The following is a 19,020-nucleotide window of genomic DNA, read 5'->3' on the forward strand; positions in this document are numbered from 1 at the left end:
AGCAATAGAAGAGTATTTCCTCAACCTTATAAAGGGCACCTATAAAAAAACTTACAGCTAACATCATACTTAATGGTAAAAGACTGAATTCTTCCCCGCTAAGTTTAAGAAGAAGTAAGTTCTGGAACAAGGCAAGTATAGCCACAGTCTCCACTTGCAGAAAGCCCCACTGTTGATTAGCTACCTGTGACAGTTTATCCCGGTCATTTCCCTGCTCTGTTTTGCCCTCCCATCCTCGAACTAAGGACTTCAAAGTTCTGCCCTTGATGTTATATTCTTCCATCTTCACATTTCATCCTTTGGGAATCTCATCTACTCCAACAATTTCAAATTATCACCTTTATTCAGTATCACATATCCAAAAGTCTATTTCCACTTGAAAGTTTCAGTGTCATTTCAAATGCAAAAATCCAAAATTCTATTCACCTTCTACCTGGAAGACTAGTTTTCCTGATTTTCTTTAATTATACTGCTATTCTCCTAGCCATGCATATTCAAAACTTCAGTCTTCTGTAGCCTCTATTCCTGTCAAGTCTTCCTTTGAAAAATAATCCTCTTTTTAGTTCTATTTAATTTCAATTTCTCCTATCTCAGCTCAGATTCCATCATTTACTCTCTTCTGTTAAGGTCTTCCTTGAATAATAACCCTCGGTGTGTCACTGAATTTTTTTAAACAGTATATAGTACAAAATTGTATAATTTAGATTCCAGGTTCCCTAAAATTTTGCCAAACCTGGCTTTCCAGGTTACCTATTGTTAATCTTATGACATACCCTCTATTACCTATTTATTGCTCCCTTCAAATACTCGACCTTTTTCCAGCTCTTTACTTTGTTCTTTGCTATCTCCTTTACTCTCTTCATTTGGCTGAGATATCCTCTCTACTAACTCTACATACTTAATCTCTTCCTTTCCTCCAAGGCTCATGATTTTGTTTCTTCTATGAAGTTATCTTTGATCATTCCAACTGAAAGTGATCATTCCCCCTCTGAATGCTTATTCCTCTATTTACATTCCCATGTAACATGCAATATATTCTAGACATTGCGTTATCTTTCAACCATGTGATAATTGCCTAGAAGTAGACAGATAATCTTGTTAATCCAGTTATAAATTTGTGCCTTTAGAATAGTTGTTTACATCATAAGTGGAAAAAAAAAAGCAGGGGGAGGAGGAACAATTGATTATTTTCCCACTTGCTCTTTAATTACGTTTACATATGGTTAAGACCTGGTGTGGAATGTGTTTAACCAGATGCTAGAATGAGTTTGGGTCTGCAGGATCTGCCATGCAGACACATCTGGCACTGAAATCCAGGAACGTTGTTATGACCTTTTAGCCCCTACGTGGACATGAATCTTAGGAAACTGACATTAGTCTTTAGAAAAAGGAGTTTATACATGCAACAATTCTTAGAAATCCTTTTACACAAAGAAGGAATTTCCTACCAATTTTCAATAAATAAGAAAAAACCAACAGATCTAAGAGAGAGAAGTCATGTTTCAGAATGTTTTCTAGTCTTAATTTATATCCTCAGTACCTAACAGAGAGATTTGCCTACAGAAGATGCTCATTAAATATGTATGCATACTTTAAAAAGGAGCATTCTGCCTTTCCTTTTGTTAAATCTAGATAATTTTAAAATTAAAAGATAGGGATACAAGAACCCAATATTGATATTCACAGCTTTGTGGTATAGGAATAGTTTAACTTGGTGGAACCAAAGTATTCACCAGTACTACCTTAGTTCTTCCTTCTGTATTAAGAAAATGCATGGACTGTTATCAAACACAGCCTTAATGGCATCAATGTTACACAGTAAAAATGGCATATTGGCAAATCTTAAAAGTACAATTAAGTGAGGTAAAAGGAGAGAAAAAGACAAAAAAAAAATTTGGGGTCTCAAATTTCCTATCATTCAACTATTCTTGCTGAGAGGAATAAAAACAGGAAAAGAAAGAAAAGGGGAAAGAGAAGGAGAAAAAGAAAGCAAGCTGCTCAAAGAAAAGTCAGTATTGAAACCATCAGTCTTGAGATCTAGATTGGTTAAATCCCCCCAAAAAGTGCAATGAGTTTGAGTTTCCTAACAGTTTGATAAAGGGATAAACATTATTCAAGTGGATAATCAGGTGAATAGTTATTGTGTTACTATGACCCTCAAGGAAAAAATACTGTAGAATGAAACTAACACAGTAAAACATTGACCAATTAAGAGCTCACATACTGGTAAAGTCATCAAGAAGTTGATATTCAGAGAACCACACTGTATAGTACTTATGAGATATTTAAGGAAATTTCCTAAGCCATTTTTACTACATCTGATTTTCACCTTTAGAATTAGAACCAGATGATGTCCTCGTCCCCCAATCCCTGTCCCACTTAGTGAATGGAATCATATGCAGCTCTATTGTACACCCATGGTGAAGGCTATTCCCTAGCCATTTTCCTATAGTGCTTGATATTCCAGAAATTTTAAGATAAAAACAGAAATATTGATTGCAGCATACTGTCAGTGTCATGGCCTGATGTCACAGCCATTATAATGTAATTGTGTAATATACGAATTAAATATATTGTACATATCATAAATACAACGTAAAATACTGATGAAAGTAAGCTCCAATTAGGAATCATTAAAAATGGACTTTATGGGGGTAAGAGATGGGGGTGGATTCAGATAATCATGATTCTGTAGAAATTTTGTAGGAGTTTAAGAATAAAAATATGTTAATTTTTTAATAACGTGAATATCAGAGATGATATGCAGAAGTCATTCTTGTTTTCAGTTATTCAGTTTTAACGTCCTGCAAAGTGAAATGTAAACTCACGTTATTCCATGTGAATGGCTTGATGTATATCTCATATTCTAACTCAAATTCTTAGATTAAAAGATCAGCTTCAATATGAATTGTCATTGAGGTGTTATTTTTTATTTTGGATTATTGTATTGATCAAGTATTTAGCTTGTTTATACTTTTTTAGATAAAAAAAATTTCCTGTTACCTTTGAAAATTTGAGTTAATAATTAGACTTCAGTAATAAGGCTAATTTTCAATTGTGTCATAAAAACATCATTCCTGAAACATGTTCTCACAAGATATTTTTTCTTTTGAACACTTTATGCTTTGAAAAAAATTAAGAAATATATAATTGAGGTTTCAAAATGTCATGTAGCAACAGTAATGGAAGTTACCGTCAAGCAGAAGTTGGCAGGAAATTGATGTTTATTATGTAGCATAATAGCATGAGTACTGACCATCACTTTCAAACTAAGATACCAGGATGGCTATGACTTCTTGTTCAAAAACATGATGCAGATGCTAAACTGGTTCTCACTCATTGTCAGTCTATTCTTCTCTCTTAAATAAAACCTTTGACTGGTGCTGTGTTGAATAGCAGGAAGTGAAAACTCTTACGGGTGTAATAAATGATACGAACAGACCTTGGTTTAGCTTGGAGAACTAAATGTAAGCACAGCTGCAGGGAGATTCTTGAGAAAAAATGTTACCATCTGTCATCATTTTCTTCAACAGGTGCTTGTAGTTTTTCTTCTGTTTCTAAATCTCAAAAGCCTTGTTACTTCAAACATTTCTGTTTGTAATATCAATTTCTGTAAGTGTTAGGGTGGTTTAAAAATATTGATAGCATAATAATAAATATTTTGGGGTGAAAGAGAATCTTTGATCCTAAAAAAATCATAAATCTGTATAAACAACTATATAAACGCAATCTTCAGAGTTCAATATAAGCTGATCTTAATAAGTTATTTCTTCACTAATCTTAGAAATTTGAGTGGAATGTCAAAATAGAAGGGGCTTGCCTTTTAGAAACCACTTCAGATAAAACTGAAACTTTCTACGTCTCATAAGGGCTCTATTAAATAACTACCAGAAAGCCAAAATATGAACCCTATAGCTTGTGTTCCAATAAGAAAGAGGCCCACCTGAGCTACTTGTTTGTTCTTTAAATGCCACCTTCTAAAAACACACATCCTGAATTTTCTCCCACAGCCAATCATCTCATTTTAGTTTTCATGTAGAATAATTTAATACTTTGCTATAATTATAGAATCATCAGAGATATTGTATAAAATTAAAAATTTGACTTTTCATCTGGAATAATATACTTCAGCAGAATAAACAACTTCAAAGTTCACCATTCAAATAAGATATCATTTTATCTTCATCCTATCCCATCATCTTAATTTTCAATGAACTTTTAGATGACTTCTCTTAACTGTCCATAACCATTTTATATGAGAAATAAATTTTGAGGAGAAAGCTGGTTCTTTCATTCAGTCCTTCCTTCTTCCTTCCCTTCTTTCCTTTCTTCCTTGATCTCTTCCTTCCTTCTTTTCTTCCTCCCTCCCTCCCTCCCTTCCTTCCACTCTTCCTTCTTTTCTCCTTTTCCCCTCTCCTTTCTTTCTCCAACACATTTTATTGAATGATTACTATTCTTCAGACCTTGTTGTAGGGCTGAGGGTACATGATTAGTACAGGACAGTAGACAAGGTCCCTACTATAATGGAACTTATAATTTACTAATAATATTAAATCATATTGTATCATTTAAAGAAATTTAAATAATAAAATAACCAAAAATTTTTAGCTAAGTCCTTAGAGAAAAATAAAACAGAGATTACAGAGAGGGATCAGAAGCCTACTTCAGGCTGGGTGATCAGAAAAGTTACCTCCGAGGCAATGATATTAATACTTAGGCTGAGAAATAAACTACAGTTCGGAGCCAACCATGCAAAGTGTAGAGGAAGTAGATTCCAGGAAGAAAGAGCAGCTGTTGAAAAGGACCTGGAGAGGAGGTTGGGTCGTCCAGTGTGATGAAGCAAATAAAAGTTGGGTGAGGTGGAATGATAGAACCCAAAGGGGTACATGAGGTCACCAGGCTGCAGAAATTGTGACTTACATGTCATCGTAGGGAGCTATAAGCAGGAAGGCTGCCATGTGGAGAATAAAGGGAAGAAGAAATAAGGCAGGTGTCCTGTGGGTTCCAGTTTGAGTGGTGGTAAAATGGAGAGAAGTAGACAGGTTTTAAATTCAGTCTGGAGAAAAGTTAATAGAACCTAAAGATGGGTTCTACATACAGGGTGAAGGAAGGAAAAAAACAAGGATGACTCCTAATTTTTGACTGGCACTAACAGGAAGTGCCATTTACTAAGAAGGGGAAGGCTGGGAAGGAAAGAGTTTGGAGGTAAGTCAGGTTAAGTTTAAGAGGTCTACTTAGACATCGAGATGGGCAGGTCAGGAGGCAGAGAAGATGCAGCCTGTTGTAAGACAGGTCAGAGCAATGCACCAGCTGGAGGAGGTGCTGGGGAGGGGCTGAGAACCTCCCCAACTTCACATTCAGCTTTCCTCTCGAAGCCCCCCACCCTCTTGTCTTTGAGTATATACAAATCTTAAAACATTCCTTTCCTTCTTTTTCCTTATTTTTTTCCATTTCAAAACTAATATATGCCCATTATACAGAAATCAAATATATTGAAACTCATAATAGGAAAAGAGGTAAAATATTCTCATATAATGGTCCAGGGCAAACCTATCCACAGAGACCAGACGAACTTCTTCAAGCAGATTGAAAAAACAACACAGTTTTATAGTTGCTAATGTCTTCCCTTCTCTTCATTTCTTGAATAACCTAAAAGCATGAATGTGAAGTGAAGTTATTTTCAGCATCACACTCAACTTGCAAAATAACCTAAAGGATACCTAATCTTGGCTCCCACCAAAGGAAGATTTATCTCAAAAATATTTTTTAAGAGATGATCACACAGTATTTAACACTTCCAGTGACAAAGATCATGATCTCACAATCACACAAGGCAACCCATTCAATTTTAATACCTCTGATTGTCAGAAATGTATTTTTTATACTAAGCTAAAATCTTCTACCATCTAATGTATATTAATTGGGTCTTCTTTTCTTTCTTCTGGAGCCAAATAGGCAGCATCTAATTCATATTTCTTGAGGAAGACTGTACACTACTTCAAAGACAATGATCACGTCTTTCTTGTTGTTCTTTCTCCAGGCAAAATATTGCCAGATATATCCCATTCCTTAGGTGTCCAGATTTTCAGAGGTTTCAACCATCCTTGTAATTCTTCTTCAGTATGCTCCAGTTTATCTACATGTCCTTTAAAAATGCTATTCCTAGAAGGGTTCCTCTGGCATTACCAGCCCAGGATGGAGTGCTATGTCAATATTACTTCCCTTGATGTGCACAGTAGAGTTTAGCTAATTTTTTAACCAAGTTGTTGAACTTTACTTATATTCCCAATTAATTTCCTGTTATCATTTTACTATATCACTTTCTTTTAAGTCCTCATTCTGTAACCTAATGTAGCCAGTGTGTTAACAAGTTTTGGGTATGGGTGTTTAAATATTTACAATTATAACTAATTCAACTGTAGTCCATGTTCTGCAAGGATATCATGAGAAACTCTGCAAAATACCTTATTATCACTCAGATGCACCATTTATTTAATACCCTAATCTACAGGTCCAGCAAATAAAATGCAAAAGAAAATGCAGTCTTGTCATATAATCTATGTTTATTGAAACCATGCTGGCCTCTACTCATTAATCATTGCAAAGTGTCCACAAACCAATTGCTTAAAGATTATTCTCAAATTTTCTCAAAAATTACTATCAATCTCCCCCATCTATATATTTAGTGTACACCTTCTCCCCAAGTTGAAAAGCTGGGATATTTTTCTTCATGTGGTCTTCTGACCAGTCTCACATTACACTAAATGATTAATTCATTACAATAATATCTTGTATTTATTGAGTACTTTCAATGTATCACATGCTCTGCTAAGAGCTTTACATGCCTATTTCATTTAATCTTCACAAAAGCCTGTAAGTTAAATATGATGATCTCCCTTCTTCACAGAAAGAAACTGTCACTTAAAGAGGTTAAGGAGTTTGCCAAAGGCCACACAGTAAGTAGCAAGCAGTGCTGGGATTCACATTCAGTCTAGAAGATTTCCTGTTCTTAACTGCTTAGCAGTTATTCAGCAGGTATTTCTTGGGGATTTGCCAAGCATGTGGAATTGTTCCTGGTACCTCGGGAAGATCTGGCAGCATTGACACAGTCATCAACTTGCAAATGTTCCGTGCATACCCGAATAAGATACTACTATCCAGCACTCCTGCTACTCTTCTGCCTTCTCTCTTCTGTAACTGTATCTTGAGGGCATTTCATTGCTTATTAGTAATCTTGGAAAATGGAGAGGAAAGGGAAAGAATATGAATTTATATAACTGGAAAGACGCTCACTCGAGAATTTTTTCAAATACAAAGGGAGTCCATTTTTTCACTGTTAGTTTTAATAAGAGATTTTAGAGTAGAATAATTCTCTTGGCTTAAACATAAACTGAGAATTACTAGGCAATTTCATTTATTAATGAAATGAAATAATGTTGCATTGATGCCCTGTAATCATGCATAACTGCTTGTGTGTGCAGTTATTCCTGTGGCTCAGAAATACAGCAGCTGGTGCCAGGTGACAAAAGGTGCCCAGGAATGGTACAGCTCTATGAGGATGAGAAAGATTCCTGGTTCAGCATATTTTGAAAACACACCTCTACTCTCAGTTCAACAATTGCTGCTCTGTCTCAGTAAATAAATGAGAGAAAATACTTAGAGTTATCAACAAACTCATTAAACTTATCTCACAAGTGTTTTCATGCCAGGAAAATCCACCTTATTTTCCCATTTAAAAAAAAAATATCAGAAATGTCCAAGCATACACTAGCCTTTGCTTCAAACAGCAACGGGTCACTCCGAATGGCTCTCTATGGAATCCTGCTTTGTAGCAGCATGGCCTAGGTCTGGAATCTTCCAAGTTTCTGCAAGCTTGGAAGTCACGTGATATCTCTCAAAGAACCTAACCGCATAAGGTCAGTAATCACCGAACTTGCCTCCACATTGAAATCAACTGAGAAACTTGAAAATATATTAATGTCTGTGCCCATTCCACAGAGATTATGCTTTAATTGGCATGAGTGAGGGAGTTGCCTGGCAATGGAATTTTTAAAAGATCCTAAGTGGTTCTAACATGTAGATGCGTTGGAAACTTTGACACAGGAATAGGAAGTATCTTTCCCAGTTCTCAATTCTCTGTTAACTCTGCCAGCTCATTAGTGGACTGCAATCTGCCATAGCATGAATTCATCTTGTCCCTATCCAAAATGAACTGTGTGTCCAAAGTACCAGGAGGCCTAGTGTCTATGTGGCTAATCTACCACGAGTTTCTTTGTATATAGGTGAAGTTTCAGTGCATAAACTTTGCAGGAAAAAAAAAAGGCAGCAACTCAGTTTTTTCTTAAGAAACTGAGATGTCAAAGTTTTAGTGTAAAAACTGAATAAAAGATGGAAATCTTCTGCAGAGGACTATTTTTTATTGATCTAGCTTCTCAAGGCCTTTAGCTCGCAAATATTGTTGAAGATGAGAAAGAATACAGAATATAAGAGTCTCTAGATCAAAGCTTGAAAGATTCTAGTTGAGCTTAGTAAATATCTGTGAAACAGTGCCATAGAAATAGAAAAGAGAGCTCGTGCGGTTCAGACACAATTTGAAAAAACATTAATTATATTTTTTCCAGGTAGGCAGTTTTCTATATTTAAGGTCTACTGAGCTCTTTGATGCCCACGCCAGATAATCTTCTTCATAGTATACAATATTTTGAATTGCAAGCACTATGGTTAACCTTGAAAGACAACGTTCAAAACTTGGAACACTTGCTTTCCTTGATGTTTTGATTGTCAGTGCCACATAGACACACTCCTTATCACATCACTCCATTTTGATTTTCTATATAGCACTTATCACATTCTGATATTTGTCTTGCTTATTTATTTATTAACTATTACCCTCCACCAAAATATGAGCCCCACAATTCCACTGGTGTTATCTCATTCAATGCTATGTCCCCAGCACCTAGAACTATTCAATAAACCTTCAATAAATATGGTTAAATGAATAAATAAACATTCCAACATTCTCTGCTTATAGAAAACCACTTTATTGAGACAGCCCTGTGAAAGCCACAAATGATTTCAGTGCTGTGTGACCTGGAACCCCATGTTTGTACATCTACACAATGAGAGAAATAAGATATTGACCTCACAGGGCTACTGTGAGAATTACACGGGAACACACTTTAAGGACTCATCACAATGTGTGGCATATATTGAGAACTCGATGAACGAAAAATCATAAAAAAATCACATTATAAAAATGCACAACTGTGACATTTATAGTGGAACAAAAGCAGTAAGAGAAATACTATGATTTTATTTTTTCATTCTGTTTATATATGTATTTTAGTATACATGTTCTTTCACTATTTAGGAAGAAAATTGAAACATGTTTTTACATGAGCTACAGCTTGCTTGCAGGAGAAGAAAGGGCACCAAACCCAGGATCAGAGAACACAAACCCAAGCTGCTGATCTGTACGGCCCCTAACAAGCCATGTAATAGTAACCTAAGATTTAATTTCCTGACCTGAAACATTGGGGGTTTCAGAAAAATCAACCAAACTCTGAGCTCTTAAGGGGCAGCAAGTAAGTACATAAAACTTCGACATTTAACTGGTAGAAACAAGAATGGTGTAAAGATTTTCTCATCATTTTTGGCAAATCAGATGAATAAGAAAGACCTCCATAGTAAATTCAATCTGGTCTCTACATTATTTGTATAGCATTCAGACATAGAATCCCAAGCTTATAGTTAACAAAAATTATCCCTTTGAAATCATTTTTGTAGAAATTTTTGCTTATATGCTAGATGATATCCTTACGAGCAGATTTTTTATGAGTTCCGAAATTTAACAAGTTAAAAAGACATTGATACGGAAGAAGGTTCCTGGAGAAATACTATTCTGTTTAAAAGTTCTTTACTAATTATTTCTTTATGTTGCAATAAAAAGCATTGTGAGTCACCCACATGGAAATATTTTATTACATATGGATCAAACATTTCCAGAAACATGATGATATGTAATGAATTCATCCCTTTTGTCAGTAACTCTAACAGGACTCTATTACGAATGATGAACCAATAAACCACTGTTCACTTTCTTTAAAGTGGACTACTGCCCCTCCTTCGAGCACTCCAGAAATATGCCGTAGGTTGCCTGAAGCCTTGTACTCCGTTCGTCAATTCAGGTGCATTGTTTCCTTGGCTGTTCAGTCTTCCCGTTTCCTGGGGCTAATTATGAAATCCTCTGCTCTGCCAGGGAGAAGCATACAGCTGAAGAGCATCATCCCGGGTTCCAGCATTACACTGAAGCATGTGTCCTTGTTACTAATGCACAAAGCATGAAGCTTGGAAATCGTCATCTGGAAATCGGGGGGCATAATCCGAAGACTTATAAATATCTCTTAACAAAGCACCAGCTGAGCTGTGTCAGGGATGCACACTCTCTTCATTTTTCCCTTACAGCCTTTCAATTTGCTTTCCAAACATTTCTTCGTTGCCGTTGGCTGGGGTGTGCTTAAAAGAAGCACATCGTTAACCACAAAGAATGCTCAGTGTTTTCTGTGATTTCAAATCGGTTCCAAGCACTTCCTCTACGAGTGGCCCAGCAGCAATTACCCTGCTGCTGAAGACACTTCTCATCACAGAAAGGCTTCAGTTTTAGAGATAGCCAGCAAGCAAGGCTGTAAAGAATGATGACATATGTTTCAGCTTCCATTCACTGGTGATGTATACCCCCATAGGAAGGGTGAATCAATTTTGGTGCAAATTCAACAGGCACATCCAACAATGCTGCTCTCTTCTCAAACTCACACAAACTCAGCATTCATCAACTGGATTACTTGCCTCAAATGGACACTCACAGTGGCTAAATGGTTTGGGTAGGGGTGGAGTTGCTCTGTGTCAAAAAGGGGCAAAGAACAAGGAAAGGACACAAATCCATCAGGGAAATCAGAGTGGAGCTGATTCACTGACACAAAATAGTGAGGTTCTAAAAAGCCAATGCAAAACAAAAGACTGCTTCCCACTCCTACCTCTGCACTTCTGGGAAAGAGAGTGTAGAAACTGACCTCGGCAGCATCCAAGGGTAATGTTCCCACAAGCATAAGCTACTCCAGAACAATTTACCCAATAGATTACACTGAGATACGCTGCATTTCATAATCATATTTCTCTCTTTTCTTCCCCATTTTGATCATACCTGGCTATACATCTTTTGAAGAAGTATCTCCATAAAGGATCAGAAAGGTTACAAAATGGGCAGGGCAAATTTCTATAATGCCAGGTATCAAATACATAGTTTTAAAGGTAGCCAAGACTATTGCCTTAAGGCAAGGAAATTCGTAATCTGATTTTTTAATTCCACAAGTCTGCAGGTAAATGTCACAGTGCCCTCTGGAGGTAGTCTCATTGGATCTAACCCTGAATTAGTGATTGGTAACCATTGAAAAATATAGGGTTGCTGAGGTTCAGGAATCTTTTCTCTAGGGGGTTGGGGGGAAAGAGGTATGGAATATGAGGACAGTGGAAAAATTATCAATTGTTTACTAACTCCTTGTGAGTGGGGTGTGTGGGGGTGTGTGGAAGGGTGTGTATTTGTGTCAAGGGGTGGGGTGGGAGGTGACTAAGTAAACATTGCCCTTAATTTCAGTAGTGTCAAGAGAGAATGGATACATGTGGACAGGTACTCAAAAGTGGTGGTAAGGGAGGTGCTTCAAGATGACTGACTAATGCATCTGGTACTCACCTCTTCCATGGAGAGGAACCAAAAGAGCAAGGAGATAATCACACTTCAACTAGATCATTTAAGGGAGAATACTGAAATTCAACAGAGAAGTGACAGGAAACACCAAAAGCAAGGAAAGTGAGGAAAGCAAGGCAGCCTGCTCAGCCAGGATTGACTGGGAGCCAGGAGAGGCTCCCTAATGCAGGGAAAGGGTAAGTGAGAGATCCCCAGTGGCCCACATTCCCACGGGGGACTCCTACAATCTGAGCCAAGGGAGAGCCTCTCAACCCTCACAGACCCTGAGACTAACATAGAGAGTTGCCTGGGGACCGTACAGCAGTATTGCTGCAGAGAGGGAGCTCATGCTGGCTCCTACACAACCCCAAGTCCTAAGCAGCTGCAGCATGGCACCATTTTAAGAGTCCAATCTCCACCAGACTGTATCCTGTCCTGGGCCCAACAGTCCCTGCATCTCCACATCACTGAAGCCACTGGCAGTAACCCTGCCTCCCCCTTAGAAGAGAGGTGGCTGTGCATTTTCACATGTCATTTGCAGGCCTGGGGACTGACCCACCCAGCCCATTGCAGCCATTACCAACAGCACTGACCTATTGGGTCCTGAAGGTTTGTCACAATACTGATACTGCCATTTCCACAGTACACATGCTTCCCAGGGGCTCAAGAACCCACTCAGTCCAATACTGCCATTCCCAGCACCTTAGCAAGACACCTGGAAGCCCAAGAATCAGCCTGCCTAGATTTGCTAACACCAGAGCCAGCCTACACTGCCTGGGGCCCAAGGACAGGCATGCTTAACCCACTGCTGACAACACTGGGGCCCAAAGACTGGCCCAACTGCCATTCCAGTCCCCAGCCAAACTTCACCACAACTTCTACCAACAAATGCATCCCAAACCACCAGGGAAATAATAGACACCACTGACTATTTAAAGCCAAAAAGAACCACACAGAGACCACACTACAGCACACATTCAGAATCAAAGTCAAAGTACCCCACCCAACCAACACCACTGATACATCTTTAGGAAAAAATGCCCCTCTACAAAAGTAAAGTCAAAATATTGGAAGAAGCGATCGTTATACTAGATTCACAGATACCAACATAAGGATACAAGAAACATGAAAAAGTAAGGAAATATGATACTTCCAAAGGAACACAATAATTCTCCAGTAACATATCCTAATAAAAAAGAAATTTACACCAGGCAGAGTGGCGTGCACCTATAATCCCAGCTACACGGGAAGCTGATACCGCTATTATAATATGAACAACTATATGCTAACAAACTGGAAAACTTAGATGAAATGGCTAAATTTTTGAACAATTACAACTTGACTTGTTATATACTGTCATGAAAACACATGAAATTTAAAACCACTGGTTGACTGAATCAGGAAGAAACAGAAAAGTTGAATAGAGCAATAATAAATAATGAAATAAAATCAGTAAAAAAAGTCTCCCAACACAGAAAACACAGAAAAGTCCAGGATCAGATGGCTTCACTGCCAAATTCTACCAAACTTCCAAAGAAGAAATAACACCAATTCTCTTCAAACCGTTCCAAAAAATTGGAGAGGAGAGAATTCTTCCTAATTCATTTTATGAAGCCAGCATTAGCCTGATACCAAAAACAGACAAGGACACAACAAAAAAGAGAACTACAAGCCAATAACCCTGATTAACATTGACACAAAAATTCTCAGTAAAACACTAGCAAACCAAATCTAGCAGCACATCAAAAAAATAATACACCATGATGAAGTAGAATTTATCTCAGGGATGCAAGGATGGTTCAACATACACAAATCAATAAATGTGACATATCACATAAACAAAATAAAGGAAAAAAACCACATGATCATCTCAACAAATGCAGAAAAAATATTTGATAAAATTCAACATCCCTTCATAGTAAAAACTCTCAACAAATTAGACATAGAAAGAACCTCAACATAATAAAGGCCACATATGACAAACCCACAGCTAACATCATACTGAATGGGAAAAAACTGAAATCCTTTTCTTTAAGAACTGGAAGAAAACAAGGATGCTCACTATAACCACTCCTACTCAACATTACACTGGAAGTCCTAGCCAGAGCAATTAGGCAAGAGAAAGAAATAAATGAAATCCAAATTGGAAAACAAGTCAAATTGTTCCTCTTTGCTGATGATATAATCTTATATTTAGAAAAACCTGAAGACACCATCAAAAACCTCTTAAATCTCATAAATAAATTCAGTAAAGTTGCAAGACACAAAATCAACAACAAAAATCAGTAGCATTTCTATATACCAGTAATGAACTAGCTGAGAAAGAAATCCAGAAGGCAATACCACTCACAATAGCTACAAATAAATAAATAAATAAATAAAACACCTAGGAATAAATTTAACCAAGGAGATGAAAGATCTCTATAAGAAAAACTATAAAACACTGATGAAAGAAATTGAAGATGACCCAAACAAATAGAAAGACATCCATGCTTGTGGATCAAAAGACTTAGTATCATTGCAAGGAGCATACTGTCCAAAGCAATCTACAGATTCAGCATAATCTCTATCAAAATACCAATGTTATCTTTTACATAATTAGGGAAAAAAATCTTAAAATAGTATAGAACCAAAAAAAGAGCCTGAATAGCCAAAACAATTGTGATCAAAAAGAACAAAGCTGGTGGCATCATACTACCTGACTTCAAAATATATCACAAGCCTATAGTAAATAAAACCACATGGTACTGGTATAAAAACAAACACATAGACCAAGCAAACAGAATACAGAATCCAGAAATAAATCTATGTATTTATAGCCAATTGATTTTCAACTAAGGTACCAAGAACATACATTGGGGAAAAGCCATCCTCTTCAATAAATGGTGCTGGGAAAATTGGATAACCTTATGCAAAAGAATGAAACTGGACCCTTATTTCTCACCACATACAAAAGTCGACTCAATCAAGGTGGATTAAAGACTTAAACACAGGACTTGAAACTATAAAACTATTAGAATAAAACATAGGGGAAACATTTTAGGACATTGATCTAGGCAAAGATTTTACGGTTAAGACCTCAAAAGCCCAACAGAAACAAAAATAGACAAATGAGACTATACTCAACTAAAAAGCTTCGCATAGCAAAGGAAACAATCAACAAGAGTGAAGAGACAACCTACAGAATGGGAGAAAATATTTGCAAACTATTCATCTGACGAGGGACTAATATCCAGAATATACAAGGAACTTAAACAACTCAACAGGAAAAAAACAAATAATCCCATTAAAAAATGGGCAAAGGACATGAATAGACATTTCAAAAAAGAAGACATAAAAGTAGCCAACAGGTATATGAAAAAATGTTTGATAGCACTAATTATCAGAGAAATGCAAATCAAAATCACAATGAAGTATCATCTTATTCCAGTCAGAATGGCTATTACTAAAAAGACAAAAAATAATAGATATTGGCAAAGATGCAGAGAAAAGGTAACTTTTACACATTGTTGGTACAAGTGTAAACTAGTACAGCCACTATGGAAAACAGCATGGAGATATATCAAAAAACTAAAATTAGAACTACTGTATAAGCTAGCAATTCCACTACTGGACATCAATCCATAGGAAAAGAAATCAATATATCAAAGGGATATCTGCACTCACATGTTTACTGTAGCACTATTCACAATAGCAAAGATATGGAATCAACCTAAAGTGTCCATCAACAAAGGAATGGATAAAGAAAATGTGGTATAGAAACACAATGGAATACTATTTAGCCATAAAAAAGAATGAAATCATGTCACTTGTAGAAACCTAGATGGAACTGGAGGTCATTATGTTAAGTGAAATAAGCCAGGCACAGTAAGATAAATATTGCATGTTCTCATTCATTTCTTTCCTGACATCTACAGACATTTGGGCTTGTGATATCTATTTAGCCAACAATCCTCTACCTGGTTGATTAAAATTTACTTATATAGTTATCAAGGAATTAACACCTTTTTGAATAAAGAGTTTAAGACAATCCAAAAAATAAAAGTCAGAAAACAATTTTTAAAATCTACAGTTTAAATTTAAAATTAAATAAGAAAAGATGAAATAAAATCCTTTCTTTTATGGATGAAAGGTGAGGTGACTGGAATATTGACTTAGGTTATTATCAGTCTGATGTCATTGTCCAACTATCAGTGGCTGCTACATGTACATTGACACCCCAGAAGCCAGTGTTTTTTGTTTCATTGTTCCATGTAAAGTTTATTCTCACCGGGAACAAAATTACACAAAATCCTAAGTCTACTGATAGAATCATATATACTACATTTAAGAATCCTTTTTACTTTTTGATTTAGTTGCTGAAGATACCCTTCTCACACTAGTGTACGAAAAATTTCAAATAGATTCTAGGGAGAAGATTCAATTTCAAGTACTGGAAAACAGAATCACCATCCTGAATGATACAGCTGGAATTAATACATTTCTTTTTATTTAATTAGTTATAGTATTTGGTGTCTTTTGTCTTTTTAAATGGGTTGTAAGTAAATTGTCTTTCCACTTAACCAATTAGCATAATTAAATTATATTTTATATGTCCAAAAATGAATACAATGTTTAAGGAAATGGAAGGGCAAAAGATGTCAGTGAAATAAGAAAATGACTATCCTTTATATATGAAAATAAGGATTTCATTTCCTTAGGAATAAAAATGGAGGGGAAAATCCTATTTCTTGTTCATTAAATATTTGAGAAAGCATCCATTTCTAATTTATCCCATCCTTATATATATTCACTAATTACTTTAAGTTCCATGTTTCAAAATCAATCTAAAGAGTACTTAATGAAATCTTATGCAATCCTATGAAGAAAAACTAGCAGGGTGAAAACATTCTGTAGTTTAATAAAGCCTGTGATTGTAGTGGGCCCATTATGGCATGTTGCATCAGGATTCTACTCTCGGCCTCTGATTTGACATCAAATTCTAGAACTGCTATACTTTGGGGAAAAATAATATCAAGGTAACATTTATGTGCTCTGTTTGATAATATTACTATAGTAAAATTCTCATGCCCCCTTCCATAGAACATGCAAGAATAGTTAAAGGGTATATTACATTCTCCACCCTAAACAAACAGTCAAAAAAAAGCTTTGGCTCGAATACATATTTAAATAAGGTATTGTCTACTTCATATCACAGGCGAATAAGTCATTATTCTAGTGAGGCCTGTGTTTGAGATCAAATCCTTGGTTCACAAAATTTAATGTCTGAGATGCCGCAACAGAAGAAAATTTATCCATCAGTGACTTCGACAGAATGCAATCCTCATAAACTTTATTTTATTGGAGTTGTAGAGTTACCTATTTTGGGAGGAAATGATCAGTTTATGAACAAAATAGATAACAGGGTGGTTTTGAACTTTTTATTTTTGTCACTTCTTCCCTGCCAGAGCTCAGTGCCAGAATCAGGGCTCAAATTTGATGGTATCTCAGAACGGTGAGGAAATGGAACTCAGAAGTCGGGGATAAAATTACTAAGAAATGCACTCTAAATCCATCGGCAACACTGATTTTAATACTATCGGAGCCTTAACGCAATGCCAGAACTAGGAGTTTTCATCTGGATCAAGCCACTTTTAGCAAAGGGCAGTATTTTGGGATGAATTTTCATAAGTAACAAAGAGTGTATACTCACCACAAATGAAACTTTGGTCACGATCAAAGATGTCCAGGAAACCTAACCACCTAATTGTTCTGGTCATCTCACCACTTTTTTTTTTTTTCTATTCAGAAAGGCACACCCATGAACAGGCAATGTCGCTACTTAGGCTCTTTCAAAGCAAATCAGCAGCTGTCAAATTAACTTCCTTAGCTATTAAAGTAAGTGAAAAAATTTTGCCACTTAATAGATTTGGCCTGGGGACCTTAGGTTTTGAAGGTCTAAATGTGGCTTCCTAAACAGCTGTTGGAAGAGCAAAGTTCCTAAGCGCTTAAGGACCCTTCATTCATCTGGAGGATGGTGTAGCTGACACAGCACTGCGCCTGGGGGACTCCAAAACAGCCAGGATTTGGAAAGTTCTGAGATCCCCACCCCTAGACTGCAAGACCGCAAAGTGCCAAAGCTCTCTGTCCCTCCACAACCCCACCCCGCGTCCTCTGAGCGCCGTCCCGGTAGGTCCCCAAAGCGGAGATCCTTCTCCCTTCCCCTCAGGGATGAAGGGGGCTGTGTGGCAGGTGTGTAGGTGAGGGATTTACTGCGTGGGGCGCTGGGAACCGGATAGTGTTGAGAGAAGGTAAACTGCCTGGGGTCACCCGTGCTCAGCTTCCCGGGACGAAAGCCTGGAGCGGCGCGGTGGAGGTGGGAAGCGCAGCTGCCCACGCGGCTTGGGCTCCAGGGGTGCAGGAGCCGGTGAGAGTGTGCAGGGCTGCAGCGGGAAGGGTGTCCAGGCTCGCCCGAGAGAGAGAGCGCCAGTGGCCCCGGAAAGCCTCGCACCTGCGCCCTCCCTGGGGTAGGGGCCGGACTGGGCTATGCGGGGCGCGCTCCAGGAGGGGACGCGCTTACCTGGAGGTAGGGCCGCCCGTGGGCCACCCCGCCCACGACGATGTCGGCCGCGGCCATGGCCCCGGTGGGCGAGAAGCCGAAGCCCACGTAGCCAGCGGTGCGCACCTCGAGGCGGAAGGCGAGCCGGCTGCCCCGCTGGCCCCAGCCCAGCCAGTACTTGCCCTCCGAGTCGAGGAGGGTGCGGTGCGGGAAGGTCCGGCCCGAGCCCCCCGCCGCCGCCCCGGGGAGCAGCCCGCACAGCAAGAGCAGCCCCCAGCCGCACATCCTCGGGCGCCTCCTGCCCGCCGGCACCCGGGCTCCAGACTCTGCGGAGCGAGGAGCAGGCACAGGGAGGGCGGCGGCGAGCGGGAGGCCAGGGACCGCCCCCGGGCCGGCCGGGAGGGGCAGGACCGCTCTCCCCGCCTTGGGCGACCTGCAGGACGCGCCCGGCCCCGCCCCGTCCCGCCCCGTCTCGTCCCGTCGGGCCCCGGCCCTGCAAACTCTCGCCCTGCGGGGTCCTCCCGGCCGACCCACCTGCCTCCCCTACCCCTGACTTGGTCCAGAGGTCTGGACGCGGTGGGAGGAAAGCAAGGGGCTGCCTGGAAGGACAGGGAGCAGGAGGCAGACGCCCAGAAAAGGCGCCCAGGGCAGGGGGAAAGGAGGAGGGCGAAAGAGCCCTGCAGCGGGAAGAGCGCGGGCCCTCGGGGAAGCGGGCGAGCAAGCCCGAGAGCGAGCAATTGAG

The 19,020-nt window shown here is 38.7% G+C and overlaps 1 protein-coding gene across 1 annotated transcript in view; it reads right to left on the minus strand.

The window, feature by feature from the left end:
• The window catches only part of MOXD1 (monooxygenase, DBH-like 1), a 122,870-nt gene extending 104,234 nt beyond the window's left edge, over window positions 1-18,636 (minus strand). The window contains exon 1 of the mRNA XM_012665188.1: window positions 18,300-18,636. Within this exon, the coding sequence (XP_012520642.1) occupies window positions 18,300-18,563 (264 nt within the window). The 5' untranslated portion in view covers window positions 18,564-18,636. The remainder of the gene's footprint in view (window positions 1-18,299) is intronic.
• Window positions 18,637-19,020: the final 384 nt, after the last annotated feature.

The sequence above is a fragment of the Propithecus coquereli genome, unplaced genomic scaffold (genome assembly GCF_000956105.1).
Source record: "Propithecus coquereli isolate 6110/MARCELLA unplaced genomic scaffold, Pcoq_1.0 Scaffold98, whole genome shotgun sequence".
Lineage (NCBI taxonomy): Eukaryota > Metazoa > Chordata > Mammalia > Primates > Indriidae > Propithecus > Propithecus coquereli.